The 15,314-nt window shown below is 36.2% G+C and overlaps 1 protein-coding gene across 3 annotated transcripts in view; it reads left to right on the top strand.

The window, feature by feature from the left end:
• CHIC1 (cysteine rich hydrophobic domain 1) overlaps window positions 1-15,314 on the top strand; it is a 63,591-nt gene that overhangs the window by 38,421 nt on the left and 9,856 nt on the right. For 2 of the 3 annotated variants that reach the window (XR_013761011.1, XR_013761012.1), the window contains exon 6: window positions 645-810. Coding sequence is in view for 1 of the 3 variants with exons in the window: in XM_079123101.1 (XP_078979227.1) it covers window positions 645-695 (51 nt within the window). In the remaining 2 variants the exon portion in view is untranslated. Of the gene's footprint in view, window positions 1-644; window positions 6,952-15,314 lie in introns of those variants that run through there. The other variant, XM_079123101.1, reaches the window with a different exon arrangement.

Here is a 15,314-nt window from a genome sequence, read left to right as displayed (position 1 = left end):
TGTTGTTGTTGTTGTTTGCAGTGCTGGGGATTGAACCCAGGGCCTTGTGCTGGTGAGGCAAGCACTCTGCCAACTGAGCTCTCCCCCCAGCCCTAAAATCTATTATTGACAAAACCTTCAAAAGTATCTTTTTATTATTATATTTCTGAACCTTCCTGTGAATAAACTATTTTAGTCAGTCCATTTGGATGCTCATATTTTTCACAAACCACTTGCAGAAGATGATAATCCTCAACTAATATCAACTGCTTTGATTGAAAAATAAACATAATGTAATAGTTTTTTCTAATCTGTATAACAGTTTTAATTCCTTCTACTTTGCTTTTTAAAAAACAGGTGAAGGGAGGACTTGATAAAGTAATAGGGTTTGCGTCTCTAATCCTAAACAAATCGTTATTGTAAATCAGGTAATAACAACTGTTAGCTACAACAAGTAGTTTGGTTTGCCAGTTTACTTTTTGAATCGCCAATCTAATCACAGCTTGTGGTAAGTTCTTTACATAAATGTTTCATGTATTTTCCTTACTTTATATAGTACAGGATCAAAAGATAGTCCTATGAAAATGACTTTTCTGGGTTTTACATAAGTTATATTAAATTAAAATTATTTCGTCAACATATTCTTGTTTATTTTTATTTTGCAGGTAATACTAATAGAATTCTTACCAAAATATCCCATATTCCGACCTGACTGAGAAGTTTTATTCAGTCACTTCTGTGTTACCTGTCATTTCCTACCCTTAGTGCCTTGTAGATGATTATGGAATGAAGATGGTCTCCTTTGCTGTGTTCAAGTTATTCTTTATAATGGTAGAGTATTCTCCTCGCTCTTTTATTTGTGTTGGTTTAAGAAAATTTGCACATCTTTTTTTTGTTGTTGTTAAATGAGGCTTGTGTTTTGCACTCCCAATTTTTAAATAAATACACACACACACACACACACACACACACACACACACACATAGTCGCCACTAAAAATAAAACATCAGTGCTGGTGTTTAAAAAACAAAAACAAAAACCTTGTTCGGAGCATGCTGCCTTATAATTTTCATACTCACTGTTTCTAAATATGCATCATTTTTCTAGGCTATTTAATGCTCTGTAATCCCTTACTGGACACACTTAAATAAGCTTTTGGTAGCTTTTAGAAATGGTTTTACTCTGCTTTTAAAGGACTTGCAATTAATAGCACTGGTTTGTCCTGCACTTTGCTAAATTATCACTTATGTTAGTGGATAAAATATTTAAACTCCTAAAGACTTGTAAATATTGTCTCTTTGCATAATGTAAAATGTGTTATGCCATGGTTTACAAAATGTAATATTACTCTTACTGTATTGCCAACAATTTGCATAGATTTTAATATGAATGACGTTTGCAAGCATCCTTTTGAATGTAGAGACGTTAACATGCTGTTTTATGGCAAAGTCATAATAAGCATGTTAAAATTTCAGGTGTAGGGCAGGGTTGCCCTTTGTAACAAGTGGATTAAAACTGAAGTCATTATCTCAGATATTGTGCATTGCATATGAAACCAAGAACCTTATTTTTTCCATTTAATTCAGTATTTCCCATTTTGAACTCCACTCTTATCCCCAAAAGAACTTATTTGACATCTGGCAATTTCACAGCCTCACTATCCTTCATTTCTTTCCCTTTGTGTATTTTCTTTCCTTCGAAAATACACACAATTTTGACTTTTAAGAAGTATCTTGAGATTTTACATGTCTTGGGAAGTAATCTAGACTCCCATGAAAGCTACTGCTAACCCTTATCTGGAGTTCAGCTAATCTACTTTGGGAAACAGAGCTAATTAAGTTATACCTAAATAATATGGAGTGGCTGAATCATAGTTAATAAAGTACTTTTAATCCTCTTTTTGAGGATCTTTTTTAAATATTTGGAAATGATTAATGAAGAAAGGTGTTTTAGTTTCTACATTTACCACCCAAGTAGCCATTGGGTTGGTATGTATGCTATTTCTCTTCACAATTTAAATGAGAATACCACTCCTCTTCTACTAGAGTTTTGAATTTTAGCATAAGCTTTTTATCATTTCAATTCAATGACAGATGTTTGCCTGTATATAGGCATTATTTGTAATTCATACTGCTAAAGGTAAATTGAAAGTGTCTGGGATCGAATAATATTGTTTGTCTCTTGCTGCTTTTAATAAGCTTTTATAGGCCAGCATTCATCCCAGTGAAGAGGACAATCATTTCTTCACATAAGGTCACGCCTTTTTAGGCTACTCTTAAAATTCATGCCTAATTGAAATTCACAGTCCTTGACTATTAGAAAAAGAAAGAAAGAGACACTATTTGATATGAAATTATGATTGTTTGCACAAACACTTTACCACCTCCCTCTGTGGAGCTCCATTAGCCCCATGCCACCCAGCCACCCCAATTCTCTAACTTTTAATATATTGTGTATGCCTGCAAATATCATGTATCTGCCTGCTGCAAAATTGAAGGTGTATTTTTATAGAAAAGGTGGAAACCTCTGAAAATACATACCCACTGTCTTGTTTTATAGTTAAGATCAGGGAAAAATTGTACCTGTGGTTTATGTTCCAGCTAATGTCATTAAATTTATGCTTCAGACTGTGACATTTTAATACCAAAATTGATTGCCAGCATTAATACAGAGTTTCTGATTATCATGGATAGAATAATTGTTTGTGTCAACCCTTATAATTTTATTTTTTCCTGTAACCTTAGAACTCGACCATGTGGTGATCATAGTAACTTTTTCTGCCATGTATAAATCGTACTTGGTTTTGTTTAGAGAATGGGAAATGGTGAATTGTTTCCATGAAACAGATATTAAGATAAGAATAGTGTGTATCTGGAGGTAACAGAATATAAAATTCAAGTTACAGTTATATTTGTCATAAAAACCGTTTGCCAGCATGTGTACATTTAATTTTAACCAATCACTCTTAAATTCATTTTTATTTTTCATTATGCTGGTTGACCAATCTTAGTTTCTTGAACTACCCAGAAAACACCCAATTTTCTTTTCTTTTTTCCTGTCGCTTTCTCTCTCCTGTGACTGCTTTTTCAAACTCTTTTCCCTTGCAGAGGCTGATTAGCAATTGGGTATTTTGGAGTATTTGGGGGGGGGTTGTTTTCTTTTCAATGAAATTGCTATCGGTGAATGCTGAAATGACAGAGTACACTGTGGTAATTAATTCCTCCCCCATTGAGGCTTTTTGTTTTAATCCTCAGGATAGAGCATACTTGTATTTTTCCATTGGGTTAGTAAAATATTTTGTGAAAGTTGTTTTTAGATTGAAAAAAGTAATTTTGAATTTCTTTGTTGTATAATATTCCTTTATAAAATCTGCCCTGGTGGTTTCCAGAGAAAAATGACGTGTATTTGCCAAAGTATATAAATCTCAGTAGATGTTGAGGTTACAAGTTAAAATAGTTCTTTGAAATTCATTTTCCAATGCTTCTCATTTGGTCAAAGATTCTGTCCTAATTGATTGATTGAATTGATCATTTTAAAGCTCATCCAAAAAGCCAATAGCATATATAGTATTGATAACAAATATAGACAAGTATTACTTACAGATTTATTAACTTCCATTCCAGACATGTCCTATACTCTGTTCCCGCCTGTCCCCATGTTAATTTAGGAGAGAGAGTAGTCAAACTTTAGAAGTGGAAAAGTGCCTTGTCTTTTTCTGAACAAAGATAACATGGAAGGAAGCAGAGTGAATGATTAGTAGATCATTAGATTAGAAATCATTCTTTTCATCTAGGTATAAGAATATTTCACTAGCATATTGTATTTATTTACTATACAAAGTCTTTCCTTGTTTTCCTCCAATCATGTGATATATTAATGACAAAATATTACAGAAGACGACTATCAGTCCCTTAAAAATTTGTATAATTTTAATGCTAGTAAACATGTAATTTAACATGGTTGTGAAAGGACAATGGTCTTTCATTGAAACCCTACCAAAGCCCACTTACATATTTAATGTCCATATTCTTACGACCTGTAAACACTAATGCCTGAGAAATTAAACCATGTTAATACTTATCACTCTGCCATTTTAATGAAATTTATTTGTGGTCTTTGGTAATTTGAGTAAAGTTCAGTAACATTTGTAAGCCTTTGAACAAATAGAGTTTTTCAAATGTATGTATTTTTTTAAAAAATCATTAGCATTATAATTTTGTTTACAAATAAGCCACCCCTTTAAAAAAGTCAAACCTTACTACTTGAACATAAAGCCCCAAACAATATTTCATTAGAATTTACTATATTGACCTAGTAGGATATAGAAATTATATTCATTTGATTAATGGGAGCAGTTTCTCATAATGGAAATACTTTTTGCTGATTCGATTATAAGTGCTCAAATTCATTAAAATTAAGTCCTCTTATTCCTGTAAAAGTCTGCTTTTAAAACAAAATCTATTCTGCAATGATTGTCAAATTTTTCAAGTTCCCTTAAGTGGTAAACTGTTGGAAATTTTTCACAGAAAAGGAATAGACTTTATTAATACCTGTTCATGTAATATGTGGGCTAAAAAGGGATATATCTATAGATAGATATTTACAGATATACCCCTATCTTTCTTCAAATTTCCCTTACCTGATTCTGAGCCAGCCTCTTCATTTTGATGATGGCAACCTGAGAATATGTTCCATTTTCTGTGGACTTTGTCAAACTCATACTATATGAAGAAATGATCTAATATTGTGAACCCTAGGCAATTAACCTAAATAGCATGTCAGTCTTTTTGTCTGTAATATTATGGGGTTGAATCTAGAGCTGGACAGAAAATTAGAGATTACCTTACATTCTGTGATTCTAGAAATCCACAGGAAATTTTTACTCTACAGAATCTCAGAATGATTATTCTTAGATCTACTACCCTTGGTGGAAACTCTCACAGTGCCTTGCACACAGTAAAAGTTCAGTTTGCTGACTGACTGCTAGTTGATGTGTATTGATATCATACAGACTGAAAGAATCTGATGCCTGCTAGACCTTGGTCCCTCCTTGGTGATAAAAGTGAATGCAGTTTCCCTAGGAACTAAGGATTGAGGTCTCTGAGCTTTGCCTATGTGGAACCTTACTATGCAGTTGGTATCCAGGCAAGAATTAAGCTGTGACAATAATGGAGATATGGAAGGATCCACTCTGATATTTTTATGTGAAGAGTTTCATATCCTATCCAACATTTGCTTCAGTGTCTTATCAAGTTCCACACTTTCAAAAAGATATTTTGGAACAAATTGATAAAATTTGGTGGAAAGGAAAATGGTGTGGAATTCAAACCCAAGTCACTTCTGGTTTAATTCTTAGCTCTGCTGCTTAATTCCTCTGTACCTCATGTCCTCATTGCTGAAGTGGGGACAATAATCTGGACCTACCTCACAGGGGAATTGAGGATTTTTTCACATATTAGTATGCTTTGAAGTTGATAGAAAGATATACTGGATATCATAATTGTGTAATTTCTAAAGAGAGTCCTTGAAATCTATGTCATTATGTTTTCTTTCACAGAATGAGTGTTGCAGTTTATCTATTTTTCAGTAGTAAATTTTGTTATTGATCCCCTGTTTGTTAAACATGAGTAATTGTATTGTGTTAATACTTGATTTAGGGAGGAAAAGCAGGGGATGTAAACCAGTGGTTCCCAACCTGGGGTAGATGAAACTAGCAGTGGGGTTATCCTTCAACCTTTTTCATTTATTTAAAAAAAATATACTAGAAACCATACTTTGACCCATAATATTCCTGCTATACAAGCCAACTAAGACATGGAATTTCCATGCATTTTGCTTACATTCTTTCAATTCTGTCTGTTAACACTGCTTATCAACACTGATTAGAAGCTGTGAATTGCTATATGCTTTTGATTTATACAAACATGAGAAAACTTATTATATACTTGAAAACGTGAAGAAGGAATCATGAAGAGATCTGTATGGTAAATATGTTGGGAGCCACTTTTATAAAGGAGCTAAGATTATTTGACCTTTTCCACAAATTGCTTACCTGGTCCCTAAATAATGAAATGCTAGGGGCGAGGGAGTGTGTGTGTGTGTGTGTGTGTGTGTGTGTGTGTGTGTGTGTGTGTGTGTGTGAGATGGCTAGATTGGGCTATATAACTTCAGGTTGGAATTTGCCTTCAGCTTTTTTCTGTTTCAGGATGATATAACTGAGCTAATTTATTGAGGTGTGTACATGTACCTTATACATATACACCCATATTGCAAATGTGGAAAGTGTTATAATGTCACATTCTAGCATTGGACTAAATATCAATTTCTGAGTCTTTTAAAGTAGTTCTGTGTATAAATTCAGCGTGATTAATCAAGGCAATAATTTCTCAAATGTTGCTTTTATTCCTGCTCTTTTCATTTAAGCTTTTATCTTGGCTTAATTTTCTTAATTTTCTGTTTTACTAGTAAGCAAATAGTGTAAAATTGTTTTAATGCTTGGACTTTGGAACAAGTTATAAATGTTTGAAATTATATAATCTACAAGCTAGTTTGCCATCCTTGGTCTAACCATGTACAAATGAGTCTTGGTGGCAAGAACAGGACATCCAAATAGCTAGAAAGTGGATATTGGTCAACACATCTGGTTGAACAGCCTACAATTTCTACTTTTTGACAGTGGATTCCTGTTGGGACAGCATTACCAGAAGAGAATAATAGTGGATATGTCTATCCAAACAAAGAACTTTCATGCATCTTGTAGTGTTTCATAGCCTGTGGAATGAATTCATTTTTCTTCCTTGAGTCCAGGAATGATTCCCCTGGAAGAACTCAACCTATATACAGCTGTGCCAAAATGAAGGATACCTGCCTCTCTGAAACTTTCACTGCTGCTTCTGTCGTTGTTCACTTGTCAGATACAATTTTATTCTCAGGATGCAAAATTAAAATAAAGTGCAAATCTATGTTAGTGAATGGGTGTTTGGGGGCACATCTTTTTTTCTTCTTCTTCCCTTTCTTCTTCTTCCCTTTGAAGATCATATTTTACATTTCACCCCTTCCCACATTGGTGAGTGTTGTGTCTGATTCTATAAGTAATTTATGCCATACATTGGCTTTGGGACCCTTTGTTGTGCCCAGTGTTTGGTATATGACTAAGTAGGAAGTTATTCCTGAATGACTTTGCATTCACCTTGCATGCCTACCTGTGAACTATAATATTAAAATTAAAGCACAAATACAGTTCTACCTTACTAAGCATAAATGCGTGATGCAAGGAGTGTGGAATGTGAAGCCACTTGACAAAAGTTTTGACTCAGCAGATTGTGGAAGCAATTCAGGTGTTAACATCTTCTATTTTAGTTGCTATTTAAGCTGATTAAAATGGAACAATATGGGGCTGGGGAGATAGCTCAGTCGGTAGAGTGCTCGCCTTGCAAGCACATAAGCCCTGGGTTCAATCCCCAGCACCACAAAAAAAAAAAAAAAAGCAACGATATTAGATTTGCTTAATTTATCCCCAAGTCTTGTTAATTCATTAAACACAGGAAAGTACAACATAGCAAGAGCTACTATAGAATGGTTCCCAGCACCTGTGGCAATTGTAGTATTTCAAAAGAATTTTAAATTTCTAAATATTAAGGCAGAGATGACACACTTAAAGCTACATAGAAGTTTCATAATGTTTTTTCTTTTGAAAAAAATTATGCTGAGAATTGAACCCAGGGTCTCATATGTGCTAAGCATGAGCTCTACACTGAGCTACACTATCAGCCTCTAAAAATCTCCTTTCAAACTTTATGGATGAGGGAAAAATAAATATTTTTCATTGATGAGTTCTTAAATGTGAAGTAGGATTTCCTTTGTGGGAAGTGCTTTTATGTTACATTTTACATTAAGGGTGGAAGCCACATGCCTTTAAATCTGCCAGTAAATAATACTTAACTCTTCATAAGATAATTAACTTAAATGTAGAAAATTCTCTGGGGGATACGAGAATTTTTCCAGTTGTAATTACCAAGAAAATTGAATTGTAATCCTCTAGCAGAAATCAGGACACTAGGTAACTGTGATTTTGTCTGTCATACCCAAGGTAGAGACTTGGGTTAGTTAAGGTTAACTAATCCACATCTGGCCCAAAGACATGTTTTTTTTTTACCTGTGAATCTTTTTTCACATCTTTTGAAGTAATTGCCAGAACTGAAAAGTAAGAGACTTCACATAGAAGATCAAATTTCTGGCTTTTTAAAAAAGAAATCATACATACGGATTTCTACACAAGTCTTTATGACTCTTTATACATATCGAAACGGTTAGCTAGGGCTGAGTAGCAGCCTGACCCTTTTTGATGGAACATTTATTTTCTCTTTCGCCATGTTCACTACTATTCCCTCTTATCTCCCCGAAATTCAGGTTATATTAGTTCTCTTATGGCATAATGAAAAGCAAAGTATTTCTCAAACCCATGTATTTCCAAACTGAGAAAAAAATACCATGAGCTATATGTATTTCTTTAAACTATAGCTTGGGAGCACACTAGAGAACCTGTGTGTGTGTGTGTAAGGGAAGTGTTTTACATATGACCTGCTTCATCTTCATTCATTGATTTTACCTGGTGGTTATGGGTACTTTATTTCATGATCTCTGAGATCCCTCAGAGATAATCTCTAAAGTCTCATCAAATTCTGGCAGAATGAGTTCCCATGAGATGACTTTTCTGACATTGGTATATTTGGAATCATTTGCTTTTGAAGGTCTGTGTATGATGATGAATGAATAGTGTTTATGAAACTGGCTAAGCTTCCAAATAAAATACTGGCATCACTATTCCTCCTAGAGAAACTGCCACAAGCAAGGAACACCAACATGTTATTCTATAAGTGATCTTTAATTTGATCAGTCACCCAAAGCAGAATTGGTCTTGTTATTTCCCAAGGGTGATACTGCCCAAGGTGATACTTGGTGGGAACCTATGAAACCTACATTTTGTTTTGTTATTTGGATAGGACTACTGATTGCTTTTCTTGTCTCTTACTGTATTGAACCAAATTGATGTTAATCTAAAAGAAAATTTAGAAAAATATTTCAAAAATAGGCCAAATTCAATATGCTTAGACACTGCAACCAGAACTAAGTCAGTTTTTGCTGTAAGAGGACCTGTATGAGGGTCTAATGGATGAAAATAAGGCTTATTAAGAGAATTCAGTTATTGAATAAAAGGGTATAGAACTGGGGTTGTGGCTCAGTGGTAGAGCACTTTCCTAGCATGTGTAAGGCACTGGGTTTGATTCTCAGCACCACATATAAATAAATAAAGGTCCATTGACAACTAAAAAAATTTTTTAAAAGGGTATAAAATCTTTATGACTCTTGAAATACATTGCAACATCACATGGGAGAAACGGCATTCAGAAACTATTTAAGAATTGTTGTCTTCCTGTGCATAAATGGGGAGATTTGGGAGCAGAAATTAGGAATAAACACACTACTTAGAGCTGCTAATTGGGGTGAGGTGCTGGTAAAAATTTGAGAGATCAAACTACCATCCCCAGCAGCTAAGAATAGGAGAGTGTCCTTTTTCCTCCAATCAAGGGCACATGAAACACCCTCATTGCTCCATTCTGCAGAACTGTCCCTGAAAGTCAGAGAAGGAAGCCACCAGTTTTCAAATTTTGTGACTTAAGAACACTTAACAGCTCAATGGAAAACATTAGCAAATGCTACATTTATCATTCTGTAACTTTCAGCAGTTAGATGAGAAAACAAACTGCCTACACCCTCTCGCAAATATCAACCACAAACTTTCTTACTGCTTCCCTTGATGGTTTTTTAAATTTGACTTCCACCTCCGAGAAACTCTGAAAAGCATTCCCTCCTCACATAATAACTTGCTGTATTCTGAATCCCTATGGGGTTATTTCTCACTCCTCTAAGACAGCTGCCTCTTACCTGCTTTGTCCATTTTGAACAGCAGCCATGATCCCAGAAGAGGAGCCCTGGATTTAGTAGAAGTGTCTTTATGCTTCCTACCTGCCATTTCCCTTTATAGATAATCTTGGGAAGGTAGTTTAACTCTTTTAGCCTTGATTTCTGTTGTAAAATAGGAGTAATTATACCTGTCTAATAGATTTACTAGGATCGAGTCAGGCAGTGTGAAAGGAGTGGAATGATATCAAGTCTGTTTTAATGCTTCTAGTGAAGAATAATCTATAGGTAAACATCCAGTTCCTTTGTCAGGATTGCCTACTGTTGCTTATGTTAGTCATGTTGTCTACAAAACTTTGAATCTCACCTCACAAGGTACTAATGTTAAAAAAAAAAAAACTATAAATAATGATCAGTAGAGTACAGGAAAGAGAACAGGGGAATGGAAGGGGGAAGTACTGAGGACCAAATTGGAGCGAATTATATTCCATGCTTGCACATTTATGTCAGAATGAATCCCAATATGTATAACTAAAACTAATTTAAAGGTCAAAACAAGAAACCTTTGCCAGGATAGATGTTGTGGATATTTTTTCCTAGTCTTTGTACTTATGGGAACTACTTGGATTCTTTTGACATTTATACACCCATCATGTGTCTGGGCTCCTACCATGACTACACAGTATATGATCCCACTTTCTGAGAGCTAATTTCTAAGGTGGAACAGTTCATTAACTTATTCTTTCACTTAATATCTATTGAGCAGTTAATGTGTGCCAGGTACACCATTAAGCATTTATATGCATTTATATACTTCATATGCACATAATACAATATATTAAATTGCAAACATCTTGTTTGCTGAGATCAACTTTGTATTCTACTTTGGATTTGTGATTTTTTTAAATACATGTTTTAAGTAGTTTGGACTAGGATTGAATTATTTGGTAGAAGGTGGAAAAAAAGTAAATCCAATCCACCAGCAGACCTCTGAGGTAGCTGAGTCCAGTTCTGATTTCTTTAGTCAAAGTGTCCTGTACTATGTACAGTTTGACATGAGGTTTCATGGATAAAAGGTGGGCAGCAATGTAGATATTTAAATGGCATAAATGATGATCTGAACAGAGCAGAGGGAGATAAAGGGGACTTGTAAATGCTTTTGAAAGATAAACCTCCCATTTTGTGAAGTTTTAATGAACTAAAATAGGATGTACATAATGGAGACCAAAGAGCAAGAGCATTTAGTGATGAATTAAAAGCAAGGGTTTGATACTCTGGGTTGCTGGTGAACTTTTCAAGGGCTCCTTTTCCTTCAGCTGATTATTTGTGGTGGCTGGAGATAAGAGAAATTGAAATAAATGACGTTTTCAACTGAAATATGTTTCTGAACATCTATATTTCAGGGGAAACACACCTGTAATCTGAGCCCCATTTTCCTTATCTCTAATGTTGGTCTGACACTCTTGTGTTAAATCTTCAGTTTTATTTGTTTTTTCTGTTTGACCTTTTTCTGTCTCAGCTTTGACTTTTTCTCATCTCTGTCTTAACCTTTGTTTTACTCAAAGTGCTAGAAATAAGCCAGGTGCTCAGGCACATGTTTGTAATCCCAGCAATTTGGGAGGCTGAGACAAGAGGATTGCGAGTTCAAACCAGCCTCAGCTGGTTTGAGTTGCTGAGACTGATTTGAACTTGCAATCCTCCTGCCTCAGCAACTCTTGGAGATCCTGCCTTTATGTAAAATGTAAAAAAAAAAAAAAGAGCTTGGGATGCGGCTCAGTAGTTAAGTGTGCCTGGGTTCAATCCCCAGTACAAAAAAAAAAAAAAAAAAAAAAAAAAAAAGTTGGAAATAGTCAATGAATCTGTTCGGAAAATAGGCATGGGAACTTTACTGGCCATACTGATGAATGCACCTGTCTCATGTTAGTGTAGGTGTAGCCTCTAAGCCTGACTCTTGTATATTCCAGGCAGCAAGCAAGAATTAAGTCTCTATGGTAAGCAAGAGTGCCTGGTCAAAAGATACCAGCAGGTCCATTCTGATGCTAGAAGTTGTAGTAAGGGAAGAATGAGTCAAGTCGTACCATGATGAACAGAGAAAGTGAAGAGAAGTATGCTGTTGAATCAGTTTCCCAAAGTCTTACATTTCCTCCTCCAACCAGAAACGACTGACAGAAACAACATGTGTGTACACATATGTACATATAGAAATGTATGTATACATGCATAAAGAGAAAAGGTTTATTTTGGTTCATGGTTTTGGAGGTTTCAGTCCACGGTAGGTTGGCCCCACTACTTTGGGCCTGTGTTGAGGCAGCACATCATGGCAGTGTGTAGCAGAGCAAACTTAATTCACTTCATGGCCAGGGAGTGAGAGAGAGGAAGAGGAAAGAGCTGGGGTCCTCTTCACATCCCCTTAAAGGGCACACCCCCAGTGACTTGAAGACCTCCCACTAAGCCCTACCTCTTGAAGGTTCCACTACCTCCCAATAGTGGCATGCTGGAGACCAAGCCTTTAACACATGGGTTTTGAGGGACACTTAAGATCCCTCTGGCTCTCAGAGGCTCATGTCCATCTTACAATGCAAAAAGCATTCAGTCAATCTCCAAGAGTCTCTAAAGTTTTAACTATTCCAGTATTACTCAAAAGTCCACATCCAAAGTCTACTCTAAGACTCAAGGCAAATTCTTAGCTCCTAGCCCCTGTAACAACTTTTTTTTTTTTTTTTTTTTTTTTTGGTAGCCGGGATTGAACTCAGGGGCACTTAACCACTGAGCCATACCCCCAACCTTTTCATTTTTTATTTTGTGACAGGGTCTTGCTAAGTTGCTTAGGGCCTCACTAAGTTGCTAAGTCTGGCTTTGAACTTGCAATCCTCCTGCCTCAGCCTTCCAAGTTGCTGGGATTACAGGCATACACCACCACACCCACCAAGAGTATTTTTAAAGTTAATTTACTGTCAAGATAAATGGCAGGAGGTAAACATTCCCATTCTGAAAGAGGGGAATAGGGGAACAGAAAGGAGGTGGCTAAAGCAAGACCAGAACCCAGCAAGGTGAACATGAAGTTCTACAACTTCATGTCTGTCATCCAGAGCACACTGCAGTGGGATGAGGCCTCTGAAGGACTTGGGGAGCCCCACCCCGTATGGCTTTGCTGGAGGCAGCCCAAATGTCCTCTCTCTTCAGCAGGTTTTTAGCTTCCCTTGGCAGGCTTTCCATGTTTCTGACATCTCTATTTTCCTGGACTCTCCACTGCAACTTCAGTTTTACTCTCAAAGTTTCACTACACACCACCCTGTCAGGGGCTACTTGAAGGGACTCTGGCTTTGCTTCACAAATTAGTCTCTAGGCTTTCCTTTGAAATCTCAACAGACACTGCCATGACCTCTATTACTCTTGCATTCTGTGTGTCTGCAAAACCACCATCACGTGGTCAATGCCAAGGTCTGCCAACTACATGATACTTGAACCACAGCTTCAGTGATCTCTGAGTGCTTTGCCTGCTTAGGTGGTCCTGGGGAGTAGAATGCCCTGGAGTTCTCAAAAGGCTCTGTCCTAGTAAGTCTTTGAAATAAATTTGCTTTCCTACATCTCTCAGCCTGTGGTGGTTGTGGTATTGCTGATCTCTGAGATTCCCTCTAGGAATTTTACCTATTGTTTAGGTGCAAAGGGCTTGCCTTCGTTTTAAAGATGTTAATCTTTTTTAAAAAAAATTTAGTTGTTGATGGACTTTTATTTTATTCATTTATTTATATGCAGTGCTGAGAATCAAACCCAGGTCCTCAACACAGGCTAGGCAAGGGCTCTACCACTGAGCCCCAGCCCCAGCCCAAAGATGTTAATCTTTATTCTGTTTTCTGTGTATGCAATGAGTCTTTTCCACTTTCTAGTCTTGTTGGGCTACAACAGAATGAAAAGCAGAGCTACACTATGAAAAGGGATTTTGGACAGGTTAATTGGAAAAAATAGGATAGGTGATCCTTGGAGATTTCAGTGAGACTTTCGCATCTAAGGTAGATGGAAGTAGTCTTGCAGAGAATTCTGAACTTAGAATCAGATTGTCCCGATTGAAATTCTGGCTCCACATCTGACTAGCTTTGAGATTGCCTAAAGTCTTTGATATATTTATGAGATGGGATGAATATAACAACCCTTGCCTTACAGGAATATTATCAGGATGTATGAGATTATGGACTTTCAATAGTGTAAGGTGAAAAAGAATATTGCTGTCATCCAGGACATTTCCACACCCGGTAGCCACAGGGCACAGTGGAAAATGAAGGGATCCTTTCTCAGGAAAGCTATAGTCAGTGAACACCAACAGCTGTCAGACTCCAATTTGTTTGTGTGGAAACCTCAGTGGCATATAGTACTCTAGATTACTAATTAATTTACCTTTCCACTTGCTTTTTCCTTTCAAACACAGTCTCTTAAAAGGGTCTTCTTTTAAATCTTTTCAATTGACTTTCCACAGACTGACTTTAAGAGTTTTAAGCAGCTTATGCCTTGTTTTCCTAATATTCAGGTAGCATTACATTGGCATTTTATACTGCTTTTGAGAATGTAGCCCATAGGCATTGATTGGGACCTCACTGTGACCAGTGATTCATATTTGTGAGATTACTAGCAAGGGTTGAGAGAACAGTGATCATAGAACAAGGGAAGCATGTAGGATCTCAACTCACTGGTTTGGCCTCATGCGCATGATGTTCTAACCAACTCTTTGCATTTAATTTTAAGCTTCTTGGAACCGTATTATACAATGACATAAAATGTTATATATGGAAAAAGATCTTTGAGGTCATCAATTCCAATACTAATGACTGTTTCCAGAGTAGAGGCCGGGATTTGCTTTTAATGCAGAGTTGGAACTGAAGCTAAGCTTGCCTGATTCCCACTCCGGTTTTTCTTATTCTGTTTTCTTTGAATTATCTTTGCATTGTTAAGAACAGAAACACCTCTCTTCTCTCCCCAACCCCATCTCTCCATAAATGATCTCTAAATCAGACAATGTTCCAAGCAGCATAGTGCCAACTGTTCAGTGATCTAGAGATGTCAAAGAGCTGTCAAGGAGTGAGCCTAAAAATTTTACTTTTCACAGGCTGTTTTTTTGTTCTTTCTCTTTTCATTACATTTTCATAGGAGCTGTGACTCTAATATTTTATTCACACCTTTTCTTATATTTCATGGTCTTTATCATGTTTGATGACTATAGAATATTCATTCCAATTAATAGCACAGTTTACTTGAGTTCCATTGCTTCGTCTGAAAAATAAGGTGGGGTAGCAAAGAAATTATATTTAAATAAGTTAACCTCAAAGATTCTAGTTTTGTCATTCTGTTACTAGAGGATCTAAATATTTCTCCATTGTGAGCTTTTGAACAATTCCATTTTCCACTATAAAAAGATTGATGGT

Source organism: Sciurus vulgaris (genome assembly GCF_902686455.1).
Source record: "Sciurus vulgaris genome assembly, chromosome: X".
In the NCBI taxonomy this organism is placed as follows: domain Eukaryota; kingdom Metazoa; phylum Chordata; class Mammalia; order Rodentia; family Sciuridae; genus Sciurus; species Sciurus vulgaris.
This window is presented reverse-complemented; position numbering and strand designations above follow the sequence as displayed.